At 43.9% G+C, this 20,651-nt stretch overlaps 1 protein-coding gene across 2 annotated transcripts in view; it reads right to left on the bottom strand.

The window, feature by feature from the left end:
* The window catches only part of GPATCH11 (G-patch domain containing 11), a 75,634-nt gene that overhangs the window by 12,134 nt on the left and 42,849 nt on the right, over positions 1-20,651 (bottom strand). For both annotated transcript variants that reach the window (XM_030196404.1, XM_030196403.1), the window contains 2 exons: positions 5,878-5,985; positions 2,005-2,086 (listed from right to left, as the gene is read on the bottom strand). In XM_030196404.1, coding sequence (XP_030052264.1) covers positions 2,005-2,086; positions 5,878-5,985 — 190 coding nt within the window. The remainder of the gene's footprint in view (positions 1-2,004; positions 2,087-5,877; positions 5,986-20,651) is intronic.

Here is a 20,651-nt window from a genome sequence, read left to right as displayed (position 1 = left end):
TTACCATAAGCTACACTACACACAATGCCTAGCTCACATGACCTAGCAGTGAAATAATAACAAACATTAACCCATTCCAGGATTCCACTGTAACTTAGGCAAGGCTGTCAAAAGACAGAACAGCAGGCCCGCATGATCCAATAATGCAAACTCAGACCCCCAACCAGCATTGCAACAGTGTAGGCAACACTCGTTCTCCAACCGTCTCCGGTAAACCAATAATCCGTACATTATTATGACGTGACCGATTTTTCCAAATCATCTATTTTATATGCTTGGTCACAGACTTTTTTCTCCAAGGTGGACAGAGCTTCCACAGTTGGAGTGGAAGTGTCTTCCAATGTAGAGAATCTGTTCCAGTTCACTTGTTTGCCGACTTGTCTGGCAAAGAGCATTTTTACATTAGTAATCTGGCTTAAGTTGGCCCAGCTTGGGTTCAAGCGCACATCCCATAGCCGCAGTGAGCTGAGTAAGTTGCTCTTCCATAAAGGACGGCCCACGTGACGATACCGCTCCTTCCATCATAATGTCAGTCACACGTTGCTTATCTTTCTCTCTTTGAGATTCTTTGTTAGACATATGTTCCAAAGGTGCATTCAGGTATTTTTCCTTAAAGGTAACTCCTTTTCATGCACGAAAGTTTCTAAAGAAGGAAGGTTATTTGCTAATTAATGATTTAGGTGCTGGAGCCTCAAAGAGCCTGAAAAACATGTCTCACTCTCTCAGTGCAGCTCGTGGTCTCCTGGAACCTTTTTAAAAAAAAATTGGCATTACATTGGCCACCCTCCAATCTTCTGGTACCATGCTTGATTTTAAAGATAAATTACATATTACTAACAATAGTTCTGCAAGTTCATCGGTACTCTGGGACGAATACCATCTGGTTCAGGTGATTTGCTAATTTGTCAAACTGTGCCATTACATCTTCTAGGTTTACAGAAATTTCATTTAGTTTCTCTGACTCTTCAGCATTGAATACTATTTTTGGCTCCGGTATTCTCCCAAATCTTCCTCAATGAAGACCGAGGCAAAGAATTAATTTAATCTCTCTGTTATGGCTTTTGTCTTCCCTGAGTGCCCCTTTTACCCCTCAGTCATCTAATGGTCCAACCGATTCTTTTGCCGGCTTCTTGCTTCTAATTAACTTAGTTTTTACTATGTGTTTTTGCCTCCAACGTAATCTTTTTTTTTTTTCAAAGTCCCTTTTTGCCTTCATTATCAACGCTTTGCATTACACTGTTTCTAATTTTCAGTCGGATCCTTCTTCCATTTTCTGAAGGATTTTCTTTTAGCACTAATAGCTTCCTTCACCTCACTTTTTAACCAAGCCGGCTGTCGTTTGGCCTATCTTATTTCTTTTTTAATACATGGAATATAACTGGCCTGTGCTTCCAGGATGGTATTTCTGAACAGCATCCACAGCTGACTTTCACAGCTGCTCTTCTTAATTTTTTTTTCACTGTTCTTCTTTTCATTTTATCATAGCCTCCTTGCTAACGTATTGGACTTCCTATGTGTACTTACTCCAGAGCCGATATCAAATCTGATTATATTATGACCACTGTTATCAAGCGGCCCCAGCACCATTACCACATTAACCAGATTATGTGCTCCATTAAGGACTAGGTCTAGAATTTTTCCTCCTCTTGTTGGCTCTTGTACCAGCTGCTCCATAAAGCAGTCCTTGATTTTGTCAAGGAATTTTACCTCCCTAGCATGCTCTGATGTTACTTTAACCCAATCAATATCTGCATAATTTAAATTGCCTATTTATTATTATGTTCCCCAGTTTGTTAGCCTCCCTAATGTCTGATAACATTTCTACGTGTCTCTTCAACCTGGCCAGGTGGACGGTAGTACACTCCTATCACTATCCTTTCTCCCTTTACACATGGAATTTCTATCCATAGGGATTTGATGGAACTGGAATCTTCTCAGCAGCTAGTTATGGAAATCAACATAATCATCAGGGCAGATCATGAAATAAAATGTGGCTTTTCTTACCTTGGTAGGCTGTTCCACACCAAATGCAATAAAAATGCTCTTTTCTTAAATATGCAGTGAGAGCTTCTAGCTTTTCCAAAGACTGAAATAATAAAAAAAAAAGAACAAGAAATTAAGTTTCTACACATATCTAAAAAATAATTTAGGGTAATTTGCACTAAACTGCAAAGAAGATGGTCAAATGTCTGCAATATTTAACCAACTTTACTAATGCATATATCTACCACGGTTCCATGACATATTCTAAGGAAACAATAATTTGCAAATTAGTTTTTCAACCTAAAGCAAAGAAAATGTGAAATTAGTGCACCTATTTTTGTCTGACCTGTGGGCAATACCCTGCCCTTCCTCCAAGAGACATGTCAAATGAGAACCCTTTGACCCGAGGAGGGAAGCTCTGCTCCTTCCTCTCCCCTCCCCCCCCCCCAAAAGGAAAAAGTGAAACCACAAAGGTTATAATACAACCCTTATTCATGGCCCCAATTAGGAAGGTGTGATAGCTTGAGAGCCCCCCCCCCCCCCTCCCAATAAAGCATGAGGAGACGAGGTCTCTTCTTCCTCCTAATTATGAGGTACAAAGAGTACAGAGGAGAGCTAGTTCAGGTAGCAAAATGCATGACCTACTAATCAAACTTAGGTATACTGCATGGCAATGTGAAGCACTGCTGGTGGAAGGCTTTTATTTTCAGTACATATTTTTATCCACAAAAAGTAAAATATTCCTTTTTTTAGTTCTATAACTTTTATTGAAATTTAAAATTAGTACATAAAAGCGCATATAACTTGACCACGTGCTTATATCAATATGTAAGTTTAACATAATAAATAACGTATATAACAATTATTGGAAGAGTTGGATTAACGGTCTGAATTGCTATACTTGAAGTCAGATTGTAAAAAAGTATCTACTGGGTCCCAAAGAAGCTTAAGAACCTAATGGGATTTTGTTTTTTCAGCCGAGTATAGCAAGATAAACGGAAAGGAATCTGGAGTTGGCAGTGGAGGAGAAGGGTACAGATAAGAAAGATTTACCCAAAGAACTGAGTTCCCGGGGAGGAGTGTAGGAGGAGATAAGAGAGGAGAGATACTGAGGTGCTGCAGATTGAATGCACTTGTAAGTCAGTAAGAGGAGTTTGAACTGTATACGGAAATGAAGTGACTTGAGAGAGGAGTTATGCGAGTGTAGCAACACTGGTGGAAGAGAAGTTATACAACAGAATTTTGAACATCTTGAAGGGGGAGAGAGATAGTTTAATGGGAGACCTGTGAGAAGCAAGTTGCAGTAATCTAAATGTGAGACGATGAGAGTATGGATAAGGCTTTCGCAAAGTGCTCAGAAAAGAAGGGATGAATTTTGGTGAAGTTATAAAGAAAGAAATGACAGGGTTTAGCAGTCTGTTGGATATATGCACAGAAAGAGAGAAATGAGTCAAAAATAAGTCTGAGGTTACAGACTGAGGAGACAAGAAGAATGAGTGTGTTATCCACAGAAATAGGGGACTGGGGGAAAAGAGGTAGATTTAGGAGGAAAAATAAGAAGTTCAGCTTTGGCTATGTTCAGTTTCAGATGGCAGTAAGACATCCAAGCAGCAATGTCAGACAAGCAGGCTAAGGCTTGGGCCTGGATTTCTGCTAAAATTTCTGGTGTAAAAAGGTAGATCTGGGAGCCATTAGCATAAAGATGATTAGCCACAAAGGTGCCTCCCTGCACAATTTGGATTTCAACAGGGCCATAGCCTTCTGCTCCTTTTGACCACAATAAAACTAATACTTCCACTTCTAAGCACACACTATACAACTAGCTACCAGACCACATCTCTTTCTGTTATGTCCACGCAAGTCTAGCTCTGAAAGAGCATATCAAGGCTCATATTAGCACCATGGCAGTGTTGGTAGCCCACCTGAGGTCAGCTTCTATAGAAGCAATTTTGTAAGACTGTGATAGTGGACTCCTGTTCACACACATATTACTGCAGGGAAAATTAAAAAATAGTAGCAGACCTGGGGCTCAGAGCACATGGGCAGCAATGCCATAACATCAGGGTCATGAAAAGAATGACATGCATGGGGACATACTAAAATGTCAGGGTCACATGCCCCCTTCTACCTGGCCAGCACCTCTAAATCCTCTGCAGGGCAGTGGGAGCTTGTGTTTTCACTGCTGTCATTTTGCCTGTTCTCGGCTTGCTCTGTCTGACGGCATCGTGCAGGAGCTGAAAAGTAGAGTACTTCCTGTTTCTTGCATGACACTGGAACCACTTGTTCTTTGCTTCCAACTCCCACACAGTGCCAGCAGACAGTGGGAGAAGGAAGGATCTAATGTTGGGGCTGAGAGAAAAGGGCTGGAGGCTGACAAGGGGGCAATTGGGAGAAAGGAGCTTGGCTTGGACAGGGTTCTGATGCTGTGGCTGGGAGAATGGCCTGAGGCTGAGGCTGCACTTAAGTAAGTATTCCAATCATTCTTAAATCTGGCTTCTAGATCCTAAGAAAATCTATTGAAGTCTTCATTTCTGTTTGGATAGGGGATTCCCGACACCACAGCAAGTTTGGACATTCTATCCTGAGGTTTACAATCCAAGCCTGTCTCCTTTGGGTCTATTTTTATTATTTTTACATTGGAATCATAAAACAACTTTAAAAATGGTCTGCTGCTGAATAGACTGAATTGGAAAATATATGTGAGGATTTAAATCTACTAGAAATCTATTAGCAGCTCTGTATACATATGTACAAGATTTGTTGCATCCTACCTTCCAACATCGTATGAAGTGGGAATATGAGTTGGGAGTGGCTTATGAGCCTTCAGACTGGGATGCTATGGAAGCTAAGCTTGCTACAGTGGCTATTGCTGCTAATGTTCAAGAGAACAACTACAAGCTTCTATATTGTTGGTATCTGACCCTGGATAGAATTCAACACTGGTTCCCGCAGGCCTCTTCGGCCTGTTGGATGCTCTGTTGCCATAAGGGCATACCATGGTGGACGCCCTAAGGCTAAAGCTTTTTGGAAAAGTGTACAATATCAGATATATCACTGTACTGGCCAGTGGGGTTCTGGTAATGTTCTTGTTTAATAAGAGCTATTCCGGGTCTGACGTGTGCCCAATTGCAATTGGTATGTCATCTGCTTAACGTTGCAAAATTAACTCTGGCTACCTGTTGTAAGCAAGTTGAGCCACTATGTCTCTCTGGAGGGCGAAACTCAGTTACATTTATCGGATACAGCAGTTAGCTAAGAGGTGTAATTGTATGCCCAGATGAAAGTTCTTCAAGGGGTCCCATATCATTTTCCAATTAGCTTGAAGAGTACTCTTTGTACCCATTTTGGAGGGGATTGGGGTGGGGAATAGGGGTGGGGTATGGGTTTATAGGGCGTTTGACATACCAAAAACCTATGCGGTTTCTGGATTCTTCCCATGACATTGTATTTTGTACTTTGTAGTATGGTGTTATGTATGAATTGGCCTTGTAGGCTTGTTTGTTGTTCATTTTGACTGTGTTTAATAAAACCTCATTTAAATTAAAAAAAAAAAAAAAAGACCTGCTGCTGCCAAAAATATTAGTTTTTGCACCATTGGCATAAATTATTTTCTTTAAAGGCAAACTGTAGCTATGGAGTCATACTTTTGAGAACTTTCATCCTGCTTGACCTCAGAGAAAGTAAAGTTGCCTCATACAACATTACAGGAACTCTTGAGCCTTGTTTATACTGTTCCAGCCCAAGCTCCGTTGGGTGACCTCATCCACTTAAGAGGGCTGGTAGCCTGCTTTTCTTGGAGAACATGTGGTACAGGTAAGCAATTTTGCCTTGCTTGCTCATCTCCATGTTACCAAAAAAACAACCCCCCACCGCCCAAAACAAAACAAAACTCACGCTTAATTCTTCAACTTCGTCATCTTTGGTATCTTCCTCCTCCTCATTCTCATCCTCTGGTTGCTCAGCTACAGGCCAGTACCACTTCTCCTGGGGATCATTTATACCCTTAAAAACAAGTAGTATTTCATTTTGCTTTTCATTCCCATAAAAGCAAAGTGAGCGGATAAGCTTAACAGTACACAGGACAAAAACAAGTGGCAAATATTGCTGATGTGGTCACCTAGTAAGGAAATCTGGCAGTTCCTGAATGACAGTCAAGATGCCATCTGTTCTCTTTCTACAGAATCCTTGTCTGTAGCAATTACAGGTGTCCACTAACTGATCTTTTTTGAACCTTTGAGATTAATGAACTAGGGAGGAACACACAGCTTAGGATGATCTCTTAAGAAGTAAAATTAATTATGTAGTTCAGGAATAAACTATCCTGAATATCCTAGGTTAGTAATGTGTAGATTGTGCCTGCTCAGTTTTCTGGCCAGAATTGCTTAATCATACTCACTCAGACATTAATCAATGGATACAGATCATTTGATTCAGAATCTGTTGCCCATGCTCATGATCTGGTCAGTAAATCACTAACCAACCTCACTGGCAGTGTTATGTCCAGCACTATGTACTTCTTAAAACACCAGTCTATGCGGAATATGAATAAACTTCCTGGATTATTCATACTTCGCATAGACTGGTGTTTAAAAGAAAATACATTGTGCTGGACATAATACTAGAAAGGGTTTATATATTGGACAGATTTTGTCTCTTTCTATCCCTCTTTTCTGATTACTGAAAAAGTTCTATAGACCATCCATAGGCACCAACATTTCAAAGTGATGAATGTGCCAAACACTTTACAAAATGACCCCTTCCTAGACACAATGAAAGAGCTCAATACTGGGGATGCTGAGCACTTACTGGCACCCACAGAGCTAGCTCCTATGGTAACAACATTGCTTAAGACCTGGATTTAGGTCCGAAGCCCAGTTCCTGTCTCTGCAAGTGTAAGGCAGTGTTTCCCAAGTCCGGGCCTGAAGTACCCCTTGTCAGTCAAGTTTTCAGGATATCCACAATGAATATGCATGAAATAAATTTGCATATAACAGAGGCCGTATATGCAAATCAAGTTCATGCATATTCATTGTAGATATCCTGAAAACCTAACTAGCAAGGGGTACTCCAGGACTGGACTTGGGAAACACTGCTGTAAGGCAGCAGAAGCACTCCCATGTATACAATATCAGTGGGGCAGGGTGATCAAATCCCCCAGGTAAGTACAAGCCCTCAGGAAAGTGAAGCATTAAATATCTCTACACAAATGGGAAAAAGGGGCAACGTCTGGAAAGCAATATATACTATTACGCCAGTTCTTGTATTTTGCCTATACCTATTCAGTTCAAGGACAAATTACAGTAATCAAAAGTTGGACTATCCAGGAGCTTCAAATAGAACAAGCTAATATCACATATTAAACAGTAGACAGACTTGCCTTACAAAACAGGAAAGCTTTTAAAAGTTTTCTAAACTGAAAATAGTGAGTGCAAGATCTCAAAAACCATGGAAGCTGGTTCACAGATTAGGTAGCTGATATTGAATAGACAATGAAAGATATTTGACTGATTTTAACATTGGAAATCTTAACTGAAAAATATTACGAGTTTTGTATCTAATAGAGGACCCTTGTAATAGTGATACTAAATTCAATATATGCTCTGGAATTTCACCAGTAAGGGTTTTAAAAGTAGTAACACCTCATTTGAACTGAATTCTCTCAGCAACAGGTAACCAGTGAAGTTTAGCATAAAAAGGCTGCAGTGATTCAAATCGGGATAACCCAAAAATTTAACTGCAGAATTCTGGACGATGGATAAGAGATTTCGAACAGTTAGCTAACATAAGGTTACAATAATCCAATCTGGAAAGAATTAAAGATGGAACCAAAATTCTGAAGACCTCCAAATTTAAATATTTTCTAAATATCCTCAACTTTCTTTGTATTACAAAAGAGTATCTAATAATAGACTGTATGCAACACTGCATAGACAATAAAATGGTCCACTTCCATCCCCGATAACGATAAGGCAGAATTGCTTAAATTTTATTTAAAACATTTCTACACTGCTCTATCCAGCAGTCCTAGGCAGTGTACATATAAAAAACATCAAATATTTCTGTTCTGTGTTCACAGCTAAAGGACTGGGAGCAGGATCGCAGAAGACAAATACAAATAGAAATGGAAGGTTGGTAGTCTCTGAACAATTTTCAGAGGACTGTATTTGTGAGGAGATGGCTAAACTAAAGGTGGACAGAGCGATGGGGCTGGATGCCATACATCCAAGGGTACTGAAGGAACTTGGCTGACCTTTTCAATGCTTCTCTAGAGGACTGGAGAAGAGCAGATCAAAGAGAAAGTAAAGATGTTGGGAACTACAGGCTGTTAAGTTTGGCTTCTAACTGTAAGTAAATTGATGGGAATGCTTTTAAAACAGAGAACAGAAAAGGTTTGGAATCCAATGGATTACAGGACCTGAGGCAACATGGTTTCACTAGAGGCAGGTCTTGTCAGACAAATCTGATTAATTTCTTTGACTGGGTGACCAGAGAATTGGATCAAGGGACAGGGCTAGATGTGCTTTATTTAGATTTTAGCAAAGCCTTTGGCATGGTTCCACATAGACCACTAATAAATACATGGAGTGCCCTCGGTATGGGCCCTAAAGTGATGCAGTTAGGAACTGGTTGAGCGGAAGGCGACAGAAAGTAGTGGTAAATGGAGCTCATTCTGAGGAAAAGGATGTTACCAGTGGTGTGCTGCAAGGTTTAGTTCTTCGGCCGGTTCTTTTCAACATTTTTCTAATGTTATTGCTGAAGGTTTACATCTTTATAGTTGATACCAAAATCTGCAATAGGGTAAACACCCCTGTTGGTGTGAATAACATGAGAAAGGACTCGGCAAAGCTAGTGGAATGGTCTTGAATTTGGCAGCTAAGACTTAATATTAAAAAATGCAGGGTCATGCATTTGGGCTGCAAAAACCCTAGGGAATGATATAGTTTAGGGGGTGAAGAACTTGCATGTAAGAGGAATGGGACTTGGGTGTTTTTTGTTTTGTTTTTTGTTACATTTGTACCCCACACTTTTTCCCACTCACGGCAGGCTCAATGCGGCAGGCAATGGAGGGTTAAGTGACTTGCCCAGAGTCACAATCATATGTGATGATCTTAAGGTGGCCAAACAGGTAGAAACTTAGGCGACAGTGAAAGCTTGGATGCATACGGAGAGGAATGGCCAGTAGAAAAAAAAGGAGGTGATGATGCCCCTGTATAAAACTCTGGTGAGACCTCAATTAGAATACTATGTACAATTCTGGAGACCACATCTTCAAAAAAATATAAACAGGATGAAGTTGGTCCAAAGGGTGGCTACTAAGATGATCAGTGGTCATCATCAAGCATATGGGGACAGACTTAAAGATTTAAATATATATACTTTGGAAAAGGCAGAAGAGGGGAGATATGATAGAGACATTTAAATAATTATGCAGCATAAATGTACAGGAGGCGCCTGTTAATTGAAAGGAAGCTCTGGAACTTCAGAGAAACATAGAAAACTGTAGGCAAATAAAGAACATATGGCCTATCCAGTCTGCCCATCCATGCCATCTTCTCTCCCTTAGAGATCTTTATTTATTTATTGCACTTGTTTCCCACATTTTCCCACCTATTTGCAGGCTCAATGTGGCTTACAGAGTTTTGTTACGACATTGTCATTCCAGGATATCAGATACTTAATCTCTGCTCATTACTAATTGTATGGGAAGAAAAAAGGAAAGTGATAGGCGGGTAAGTATAGAAGGTGGACTTGTCCCAAGCTGGTTTGAATTCAGATACTGTTTTTATTTCCACCACTTCCACTAGGAGGCCATTCCATGAATTCACCTGTGAAGAAGTATTCTGGTTACTACTAAGTCTGTCCCCTTTCACCTTCATCCTATGCCCCTCGTTGTTATCAAAGAACTTATGTTCTGCCATACATACATACAACAGAAATAAGAACTTTAAGGAACATTCGAGTTCAGTAGTTTTACCCCCCCCCCCCCCCCCCCCCACACACACACACAAACATTACTACTCCTTTTTTAGATCCAGGATTCGTGGGACACAAGAAGTGTGGAAACTGCGTAGCCTGTGAAGTGATGACAAACTAATGTGCTTACTAACCCAGTTGACTGGAAGAAATACCCTTTGAAGACTCAGACCTCCTGTAAATCCAATCATGTTTACTGTTTAATCTGTCCATGTGAGAAAGTTTATGTTGGACAGACTTCTCGGAAACTGTCAGTCTGATTGGCTGAACATAAGAGTTCTTTGATAACAAATAAAATTGGGCTGCCTTTTGTGTCACATTGCGAGAAATACAAGCATTTTTCCAGTGATCTTCGATGTGTTGTGTTGCAATATGTACCACCTTTGCATAGAGGTGGTGATCGACACAGACTTTTACTGCAGCTAGAACAAAAATGGATTTTTAAGCTGCAGTCTTTGGAACCTAGTGGTCTCAATTCGAGAGTAGAATGGTGCCATTTCTTTTGAATAAAAGCGCAAGTGCACCATTTTTGAATCAGAAGAGTTTTAATTGGTGTGTTGGATTGATGGCATCTAACATCACTACTGGTTTATATAGCAGCCATTTTGTTAGTTCCTGAGGGCTGAGTATTATCAGAGAAGAAGCATTATAGACATAGAGCCTGTGAGAGATTGCATTATGCCTTTTTGATTTTTTGCAGTATTGGATGAGCCTGCCTTAATACAATATTTTTTGTCTCTCACAGATGAGCTCCCGCTGTCTGGGACCCTGAGGAAGCTGAGCGAAAAGCTGGCCATCGTTGGCCTGGGGGCGAGTGAACCATTAATTTGTTATTGGCTTGGTTCTATTGTTGGAAACAATACAGACTCTGCAAAGAAGTGTTTGTTCATTGATATTTGAAAAAAGGCGACATAGACACATTTTTCAGAAAAGAATGTACTGCCTTATAGTGAACATTGTGAGCAGCAGAAGAAATGTATTATTTAAAACATTTTTGAAAAATATAAATTTTTAAGGAAGGTTTTTGCCAATCATGAAAGAGTAGATATCTTTAAAGATCACTTCAGCTCTTTAAATCTTGAAAGAATTTGAGCTCTTTGAGGCTTTTCCTTCCATTAGCCCAAGGCATATTACAGCTGTTGTTTTTCATTAAGTGGATTTGTTTTTGGAGAAAATAAAAGACCAAGAACACTGCTATATTTGCTCAGGTGATAAACTTGTTCTAAATACTACTACTACTTAACATTTCTAGAGCGCTACTAGGGTTACACAGCGCTGTACAATTTAACAAAGAGAGACAGTCCCTGCTTAAAGAGCTTACAATCTAATAGACAAGTGAACGGTCGGTCCGATAGGGGCAGTCAAATTGGGGCAGTCTGGATTCACTGAACGGTAAGGGTTAGGTGCCGAACGCAGCATTGAAGAGGTGGGCTTTAAGCAAAGACTTGAAGACGGGCAGGGAGGGGGCTTGGCGTAAGGGCTCAGGAAGGTTGTTCCAAGCATAGGGTGCGGCGAGGCAGAATGAGCGGAGCCTGGAGTTGGCGGTGGTGGAGAAGGGTACTGAGAGGAGGGATTTATCCTGTGAACGGAGGTTACGGGCGGGAACGTAAGGGGAGATGAGGGTAGAAAGATAGTGATGGGCAGCAGACTGAGTGCATTTGTAGGTAAGAAGGAGAAGCTTGAATTGAATGCGGTATCTGATCGGAAGCCAGTGAAGTGACCTGAGGAGAGGGGTGATATGAGTATATCGGTCCTGGCAGAATATGAGACTTGCAGCAGAGTTCTGAACAGATTGAAGGGGGGATAGATGGCTAAGTGGGAGGCCGGTGAGGAGTAAGTTGCAGTAGTCCAGGCGAGAGGTAATGAGGTAATGGACGAGAGTTCGGGTGGTGTGTTCAGAGAGGAAAGGGCAAATTTTGCTGATGTTAAAGAGGAAGAAGCGACAGGTCTTGGCTATCTGCTGGATATGCGCAGAGAAGGAGAGAGAGGAGTCAAAGATGACTCCGAGGTTGCGGGCAGATGAGACGGGGAGGATGAGGGTGTTATCAACTGAGATAGAAAGTGGAGGAAGAGGAGAAGTGGGTTTTGGTGGAAAGACGATAAGCTCGGTCTTGGACATGTTCAGTTTCAGGTGGCGGTTGGACATCCAGGCAGCAATGTCGGATAAGCAGGCCGATACCTTTGCCTGGGTCTCCGCAGTGATGTCTGGTGTGGAGAGATACAGTTGGGTGTCATCAGCATAGAGATGATACTGGAAACCATGAGATGAGATCAGGGAGCCCAGGGAAGACGTGTAGATTGAGAAGAGAAGGGGTCCAAGGACAGATCCCTGGGGAACACCAACAGATAAGGGGATGGGGTGGAGGAAGATCCATGAGAGTGAACTTTGAAGGTGCGGTGGGAGAGATAGGAGGAGAACCAGGAGAGGACAGAGCCCTGGAACCCAAATGAGGACAGTGTGGCAAGAAGTAAGTCATGATTGACAGTGTCAAAAGCGGCGGATAGATCGAGGAGGATGAGGATGGAGTAGTGGCCTCTGGATTTGGCAAGGAACAGGTCATTACAGACTTTAGAGAGTGCTGTTTCTGTCGAGTGAAGAGGGCGAAAACCGGATTGAAGCGGATCGAGGATGGCATGAGAGAGAAAATCAAGGCAGCGGCTGTGGACTGCGCGCTCAAGTATCTTGGAGAGGAAGGGTAGGAGGGAGATGGGGCGGTAGTTGGAGGGACAGGTAGGGTCTAGTGATGGTTTTTTGAGGAGTGGCGTGACTACGGCATGCTTGAAGGTGTCGGGGACAGTTGCAGTGGAGAGAGAGAGGTTGAGGATATGACAGATGGAGGGGGTGATAGTAGGAGAGATGGTGTTAAGTAAGTTGGTGGGGATAGGATCAGAGGAACAAGTGGTGCATTTTGAGGAGGAAAGAAGGCGGGCAATATCAGGAAAGGAGGAGAAGGAGGTCTGGGTTGGTTGGTTGAGGGAGAGGGTTGAAGGGTGAAGAGGAGGAGGTGGCTTGGTAGTGAACTCAAGGCTGATCTTTTGCACCTTGTCGCAGAAGTAGTCAGCCAGTGATTGAGGAGAGAGTGAGGGGTGGGTGGGAGCGGAGGGCACTTTGAGGAGGGAGTTAAGGGTGGCGAAGAGACGATGAGGGTTAGAGCTGAGAGAATTAGTCAATTGGGAGTAACAGTCCTGTTTGGCAAGGAATAGTGAGGACTGGAAGGAGGATAGCATGAATTTGTAGTGAAGGAAATCTGAATGGGTGCGAGATTTCCTCCAGAGGCGTTCAGCAGATCGGGCGCAGGAGCGAAGGTAACGGATGCAAGGGGTCAGCCAGGGCTGGGGATTAGTACGCCTTGTGGGACGGGAGGTGGAAGGTGCAAGGGTGTCCAGAGCAGAGGAGAGAGTGGCATTGTAAGCGGAGACAGCCTCGTCGACAGACTTGGAGGGTATGATGGAGGGGAGGAGATTAGAAATACTAGATGATAAGGTGGGAGGGTCAATAGCCTGGAGATTCCTGGAAGTAGTGGTTAATGTTGGGCGGGGCTGAGGGGGAGGGTGAAGAAGTGTGAAGGTGATCAGGTGATGATCAGAGAGAGAAAGAGCTGAGGTGTGGAAATTGGAGGGTGAGCCGGAAGAGGAGAGGACGAGGTCAAGGCAATGGCCATCACGGTGAGTAGGGGTGGTGGAACACAGCTGGAGGTTGAAGGAGGATGTTAGAGTGAGGAACTGAGAAGTGTGAGAGTTGGACGGGTCATCAACGTGTATGTTAAAGTCTCCGAGAATGAGGGACGGAGATGAGGGTTTCACGAAAAACAGAAAGCCAGGCATCGAAGTCGGTGAGGAAGGAAGAGAGGGATTTATCAGGGGGGCGGTAAATGACTGCCACTCTGAGTGGCAACGGGTAGAATAGACGTATGGAGTGGACTTCAAAGGATGAGAAGCAGTGAGACTGTGGTAGGAGGAGGGGTTGGAAACTACAGGAGGGCGAGAGTAGTAACCCGACGCCTCCTCTGCGGCCAACTAGGAGGGGAGTGTGGGAGAAGAGATAGCCTCCATGGCATAGAGCCGCAACTGAGGCAGAGTCATCAGGGGAAAGCCAGGTTTCAGTTAGGGCAAGCAGGTGAAGGGAATGAGAGATGAAGAGATCGTGGGTGAAGGGAAGTTTGTTGCAGACCGAGTGGGCATTCCACAGTGCACATGAGAAGGGGAGGGAAGGGGGGGGGGGAGGAGGGGAATAGATATGAGATTGGAGACATCCCGGAAACGTTTGCATGGATAGGACAAGGACAGGTGTGGGGGACCTGGATTGGGATTGATGTCTCCTGCGGATAGCAGGAGGAGGAGCAAGAGAGTGTGGAGGAGGGTGGGGGCGGTAGGGCGACGAAGGCGACAAAGACAGGATGCGCTTAGGAGGAATGGGGATGGGTTAATGGCAGGAAAGTGTTGAAGGTTGAGAGCTAGGAAGGAGGAAGGGGACAGGAGAGATAGTGAGGTGGTGAGGGACGGGGTGAGTAGGGTATTGCAGTAGTGAGCAAGATGGGAGAGGACATGGGTGGGCAGTGAGTTCCAGTGGTAGATAGCGGTAGGGGGAGGGGAAAAAGATTAGGAAGGGACAGGGCAAGGAAGAGAATGTGTAAAGGGGCCATAAGTAGTAACTGAGGTCAAGTTACTAAGAACAAGTCACACCCACTATGTTTGAAAAATGTGGGAGGAAGGGAGGTGAACAGCCTAAAATATTCCTACAATAAATTAGCGAGTGAGCAGGCCTGTAAGGAGATTTTTATTTCCAAATCCTGATATTACTCTGAAGGAAACCAAAGGAGTAAACTACTGGCAAATTATCTGAAAAAAAAGAGTCAAAATACAAATTCCTTCACTCAAAAGTCCTACAAATGACATCATCACGTTGTCCATGGGCATATTAGACTCCCTTCATCAGTTTTATACCTCACTCTATCAATTTGAAGCTTAAGGGGACCTCACAGATACAATTTCCTGGCCTCTCTCTCTAAACCTCAATGGTCTTCTTCAGATAATGCAATCCTCACAAAACAAATAGATTCAGAAGATATTGTCTTGGCCCAGACCTTCCTTCTAGCAAAGGCCAAGGCCAGATGGTATACTTCCTGAATTTTACAAAATTTTCAAACCCTCCTTACCCCTTTTCTCAGTACTCTCTTCAACTCCTTATCTACCTCTACTGTCCTAATAGCTACTTCTTGGAAGCAATAATTACATTTCTTCCTAAACCCAATAAAGATGCTCAACTAGTTCAAAATTACAGGCCCATCTTCCTCCTAAATACCAACCACAAACTATATGTAAAAATACTTGCCAACAGAATTAAAAAGATCATAGGTAAGATCATATCCCCTAGTCAAGTGGGTTTTATGCCACAACTGACAATTCTAGATTATTTTTTCAACTTTTGAACACTACTAGAGCTCCAAATCATCCTGTCCTTGCACTCTCATTCAACGCTGAAAAAGCCTTTGACAGGGTAGAATGGGCTTACTTATTTCATGTTATGCAATGGTTTGGTGCTCAAGTAGATTTCAAAGACAAAGTTAGTCTTATATATCAACCCGGTGGCACGCATTATTGCTAACAATAACCTCTCTAATTATATTCATTTGAAAAGGGGTAATCATCAAGATTGCCCTCTCCCCCCATATCAATTCAATATAGCCCTTGAACCCCTTTTACTCGCAATCAATTCACAGATACAAATCACTGGTCTCCTGCTCAAATCTTCAGTATACAAAGCATCTGCTGATGATAGTCTTCTTTACATCTCTAATCCCTCTACTTCTCTTCCTATACTCTTATCTTTAACTGAAACATACTCCAAATTCTCCGGATATAAACTGAAGTGCTTCCTCTGAACCTACATGCAAACCCAGACTTAATACATTCATACCGATTGGTTTGGTCTCCATCTAGAATTAGATACCTTGGCATTGACCTTCGTCGTACTCCGACAGACACTTTAAGAATCAATAGTGAAAATATCCTGAAATTCCTTAAACATCCGATATCTTCCTGGCGTCCTTTACACCTCTCTTGGTGGGAAAGGCTTAAAACCATCAAGATGATGATCTCCTCAAAAATTAACTTTGTTTTAAGTATGATACCATACCTATTTCATAACTCTTTTTATAAACAATTGAAAAACTCTTTTCCCTTTTGGAAATCTAAACCACTACGTACATCTATGGTAAAGCTTAAAGCCCCAAAGGAATCTGTTTCCTGATTTCCACCTTTATCATAAAGCGTTTATAATTCAACAAGGCTGTCACTGGTTTTCCAACTCTGATGACTACCCACCACTATGGTTACAGTTAGAATCATTCCTATTCTCTCCAATTCCCCTACTTCTCCTTCTAACCCTCATCTTATTCAAACATCTCAAGAAAAACCTACTCCTTGCAAACAAAGAAGTTGACTATCTCCTGGAACACACTATCAACAATACAATTCATGTATCTCTATGGTGTAATCCTATTATACTAATCAACAACACAACTTGCCAATGATTATCATGGACAGCCTGTAAAATTTAAACTCTAAAAGATATCCTAGACTCTGATCATAAGAACCTTTTACCATTTCACAACCTGCAATCAAGTTTTCATCTGGACTCATCTCAATATTTCCAATGGATACAGTTAACACAGTTTCTGAAAAGATCCAACCTACTGAACTGTCTCGACTTATCAACACCCACAATTTTTCAGCTTTCAAGTTCACTGCTAGATGGTAGACATGTTGCTTCCTCCATTTATAAATTGATGCTCACTCAAGAATACAAACATAAGAACTCTTCACAATCGATGTGAGAACATGAAACCAATCAAATTATTCTTGAATCCTCATGCTCTCACCTTTGGTCTTCCCTCCTTAAACCTCTCTCTGCAGTGAACTTCTTGCAATCCATGCTCTTTCTTCACCACAGAGCTGCATGGCCTCAGAGAAAATTACACAGTGCTGGCCTGAGCTCCTCCAATGTATGTTGGCATTGCCAAACCCAAATAGGCACTTTGGTCAATATAATTTATGAACATAAGTAGCCATACTGGGTTAGACCAATGATCCATCTAGCCCAGTATCCTGTTTCTAACAGTGGCCATGCCAGGTCACAAGTACCTGGCAGAAACCTAAATCATGGCAACATTCCATGCTACCAATCCCAGGGCAAGCAGTTGCTTCCCCATGTCTGTCTCATAGTAGACCAACATTTCCTCCAAGAACTTGTCCAAACCTTTTTTAAACCCAGATACACTAACTGTTACTACAAATTCTGGCAAAGAGTTCCAGAGCTTAACTATTCGTTGAGTGAAAAAATATTTCCTCCTATTTGTTATAAAAGTATTTCCATGTAACTTCCTTGTCCCCTAGTCCTTATACTTTTGGAACGAGTTAAAAAAAAGTCGATTTACTTCTACTCGTTCTACACCACTCAGGATTTTATAGACCTCAATCATATCTCCCCTCATCTGTCTCTTTTCCAAGTTGAAGAGCCCTAACCTCTTTAGCCTTTCCTCATATGAATGCCCTACAATTCAATATTTCTGGAATACCATTTAGTGTGACATCTGCAAAAATTTCAAACTCAGCTGCCCTCTCTTTATCCTCTATCTCTTTATCATTTGTTATCTTCAAATCCTGCTCGCCCTCTTTTACCCTCCATGATAATCAAAGGCCCCTCTTTGATATATTAATAACTATTGCACAGCAACTGATTCTGGCTAATTGGAAAAAACTCCAAGTTATTAAAGGTAAAATTATGTATAATCATACCTGATAATTTTCTTTCCATTAATCATAGCTGATCAATCCATAGACTGGTGGGTTGTGTCCATCTACCAGCAGGTGGAGATAGAGAGCAAACTTTTGCCTCCCTATATGTGGTCATGTGCTGCCGGAAACTCCTCAGTATGTCGATATCAAAGCTCCATCCGCAGGACTCAGCACTTAGAGAATTACACCCATGAAGGGACACTCTGCCCAGCTCACCACCGCCGAAACGGGGAGGGGAATTAACCCAGCTCATCCCCACACAAGTGGGGGAGGGGAATCCGTCCAGCTCATCCCCGCGGAGCGGGGGAGGGACACCACACCCGCCGATGCGGGGGGATCTGGCTTATCCTGCAACCGCAACCGCGGGAGGAGCTGACTGACCCTAACACCGCCGAAGCGGGAGGGGTACAAAGCTGCCCTACAGCCGCACGAAGCGGAAGGGAGTGCCGGCAGAATTTATGTCTCAATCCAGCCCCGTAAAACGGGGGGGAGAGGAATGCAGCAGCTCACTGTAACACAAACTCGTCTCAACTCTTGAAGAATCCAAGTGAAAAAACTTGAACACGAAGTCTTTCTGAAGTAACTGAAGACTAAACTTGAACCTGAAATGCAACCAGAATAAAAACAGTACAGATATCTGGGAGGGGCTATGGATTGATCAGCTATGATTAATGGAAAGAAAATTATCAGGTATGATTATACATAATTTTACCTTCCATATCATCAAGCTGATCAATCCATAGACTGGTGGGATGTACCGAAGCAGTACTCACCCAGGGCGGGACATTGAAATCCCTGACCTCAACACTGAAGCTCCAAACCGGGCCTTCGCCCGTGCAGCCACCGTCAAACGGTAATGCTTGGAGAATGTATGAGCCGAAGCCCAAGTTGCCGCCTTGCATATCTCTTCCAAGGAGACGGATCCGGCCTCTGCCATCGAGGCCGCCTGAGCTCTAGTGGAGTGAGCCTTCAGCTGGATAGGCGGCACCTTCCCCGCGGCCACATAAGCCGCTGCAATGGCTTCCTTGACCCATCTTGCCACTGTAGGCTTAGCAGCCTGCAGACCCTTACAAGGACCTGCAAACAGGACAAACAGATGATCCGATTTCCGGAAATCATTGGTCACTTCCAAGTATCTGATGATGACTCGCCTCACATCCAGATATTTAAGAGCAGAGTACTCCTCTGGGTAGTCCTCCCTACGAAAGGAAGGGAGACAGAGCTGCTGATTCACATGGAAGCGAGAAACAATCTTGCGAATAGTCACTCCTGCCTCAGTGAACTGCAGAAAAGGCTCTCGACATGAGAGCGCCTGGAGCTCGGAAACTCTTCTGGCTGAAGTGAGAGCCACCAAAAAGACTGCTTTCACGTCAGGTCTTTCAGAGATGCCCTTGACAAGGGTTCAAAAGGCGGCTTCTGCAATGCTCTTAGCACCAGGTTGAGATTCCACGCAGGCACCCCTGAGTGCAGAGGAGGGCGCAGGTGATTAACTCCCTTGAGAAAGCGCACCACATCTGGCTGCGAAGCCAGGGAAGCACCCTTCAGGCGGCCCCTGAAGCAAGCCAGAGCCGCTACCTGGACTTTAAGGGAACTGAGCGACAGGCCTTTCTCCAGACCTTCTTGCAGGAACGCCAACACTGAAGAAATTGGAGCAGCGAAGGGAGAAAGTGAGCCTGCTTCACACCACGCTGCAAAGATACGCCAAACCCTGGCGTAAGCAGTAGAAGTAGAGCGCTTCCTCGCTCTTAGCATAGTGGCGATGACCTTGTCTGAGAAGCCCTTCTTCCTCAGACGCTGCCGCTCAATAGCCAGGCCTTAAGACCAAAGGGGGAGGGATCCTCCATCACCACGGGACCCTGATGTAACAGGCCCTGCTCCACTGACAGCCGCAGAGGATCGTCGACTGAGAGCCTGATCAAGTCCGCATACCAGGGACGTCTGGGCCAATCCGGACCCACCAGGATTACCCTGCCGGGATGCTTTGCCACCCGGTCTAGCACCCTGCCCAACATGGGCCAGGGCGGGAACACATAGAGGAGCTCTTGTGTCGGCCACTGTTGGAGAAGAGCATCTACTCCCAGGGATCGAGGGTCCCGTCCTCTGCTGAAAAAGCGCGGCACTTGGTAATTGGCCGATGACGCCATCAGATCTAGGCTCGGCTGGCCCCAGCGCTTCGTGATGTCCAAGAACGCCTGAGCAGATAGTTGCCACTCTCCGGGCTCCAAGGTATGGCGACTGAGAAAGACCGCCTTGACATTCGTGACCCCGGCAATGTGGGCCGCTGAAAGCTGCTCCAGGTTCGCTTCCGCCCACTGGCATAGATTCATGGCCTCCTTGGCTAGAGGGGCGCTCTTGGTACCTCCCTGGCGGTAGACATAGGCCACAGCCGTGGCATTGTCCGACAGGACCCGTACTGGCTTCAAGGCCAGTACCGGGATGAACTCCAAAAGCGCCAACCGAATGGCTCGGAGTTCCAGGAGGTTGATAGACCACTTTGCCTCTGCAGGAGACCAGAGCCCCTGCGCTGTCCTTCCCAAACAGTGGGCTCCCCAGCCCGACAAAGAGGCGTCCGTCGTGACAACAATCCACTCTGGGGTCACCAGAGGCATTCCTGCAGACAACTTGACTGTCTGCAGCCACCAGCTCAGCGCCTTGCGCACTGCTGGGTCCAAGGGAAGGCGCACAGCATAATCCTCCGACAACGGAGTCCAGCGCTGCAGCAGAGAGAGTTATAGTGGTCTCATATGAGCCCTGGCCCAGGGCACTACTTCCATCGTGGCCGGCATAGAGCCCAACAGCTGCACATAGTCCCAAGCCCGAAGAGGAGAGGCTACTAGGAACTAGTCCACCTGAGCCTGATTGTCTGGCAGGAACACTCTGCCCACTTGGGTGTCGAA

The sequence above is a fragment of the Microcaecilia unicolor genome, chromosome 3, assembly GCF_901765095.1.
Source record: "Microcaecilia unicolor chromosome 3, aMicUni1.1, whole genome shotgun sequence".
NCBI classification, from domain to species: domain Eukaryota; kingdom Metazoa; phylum Chordata; class Amphibia; order Gymnophiona; family Siphonopidae; genus Microcaecilia; species Microcaecilia unicolor.
The sequence above is the reverse complement of the archived record's forward strand: the minus strand, read 5'-3'. Positions and strand labels throughout refer to the sequence as shown.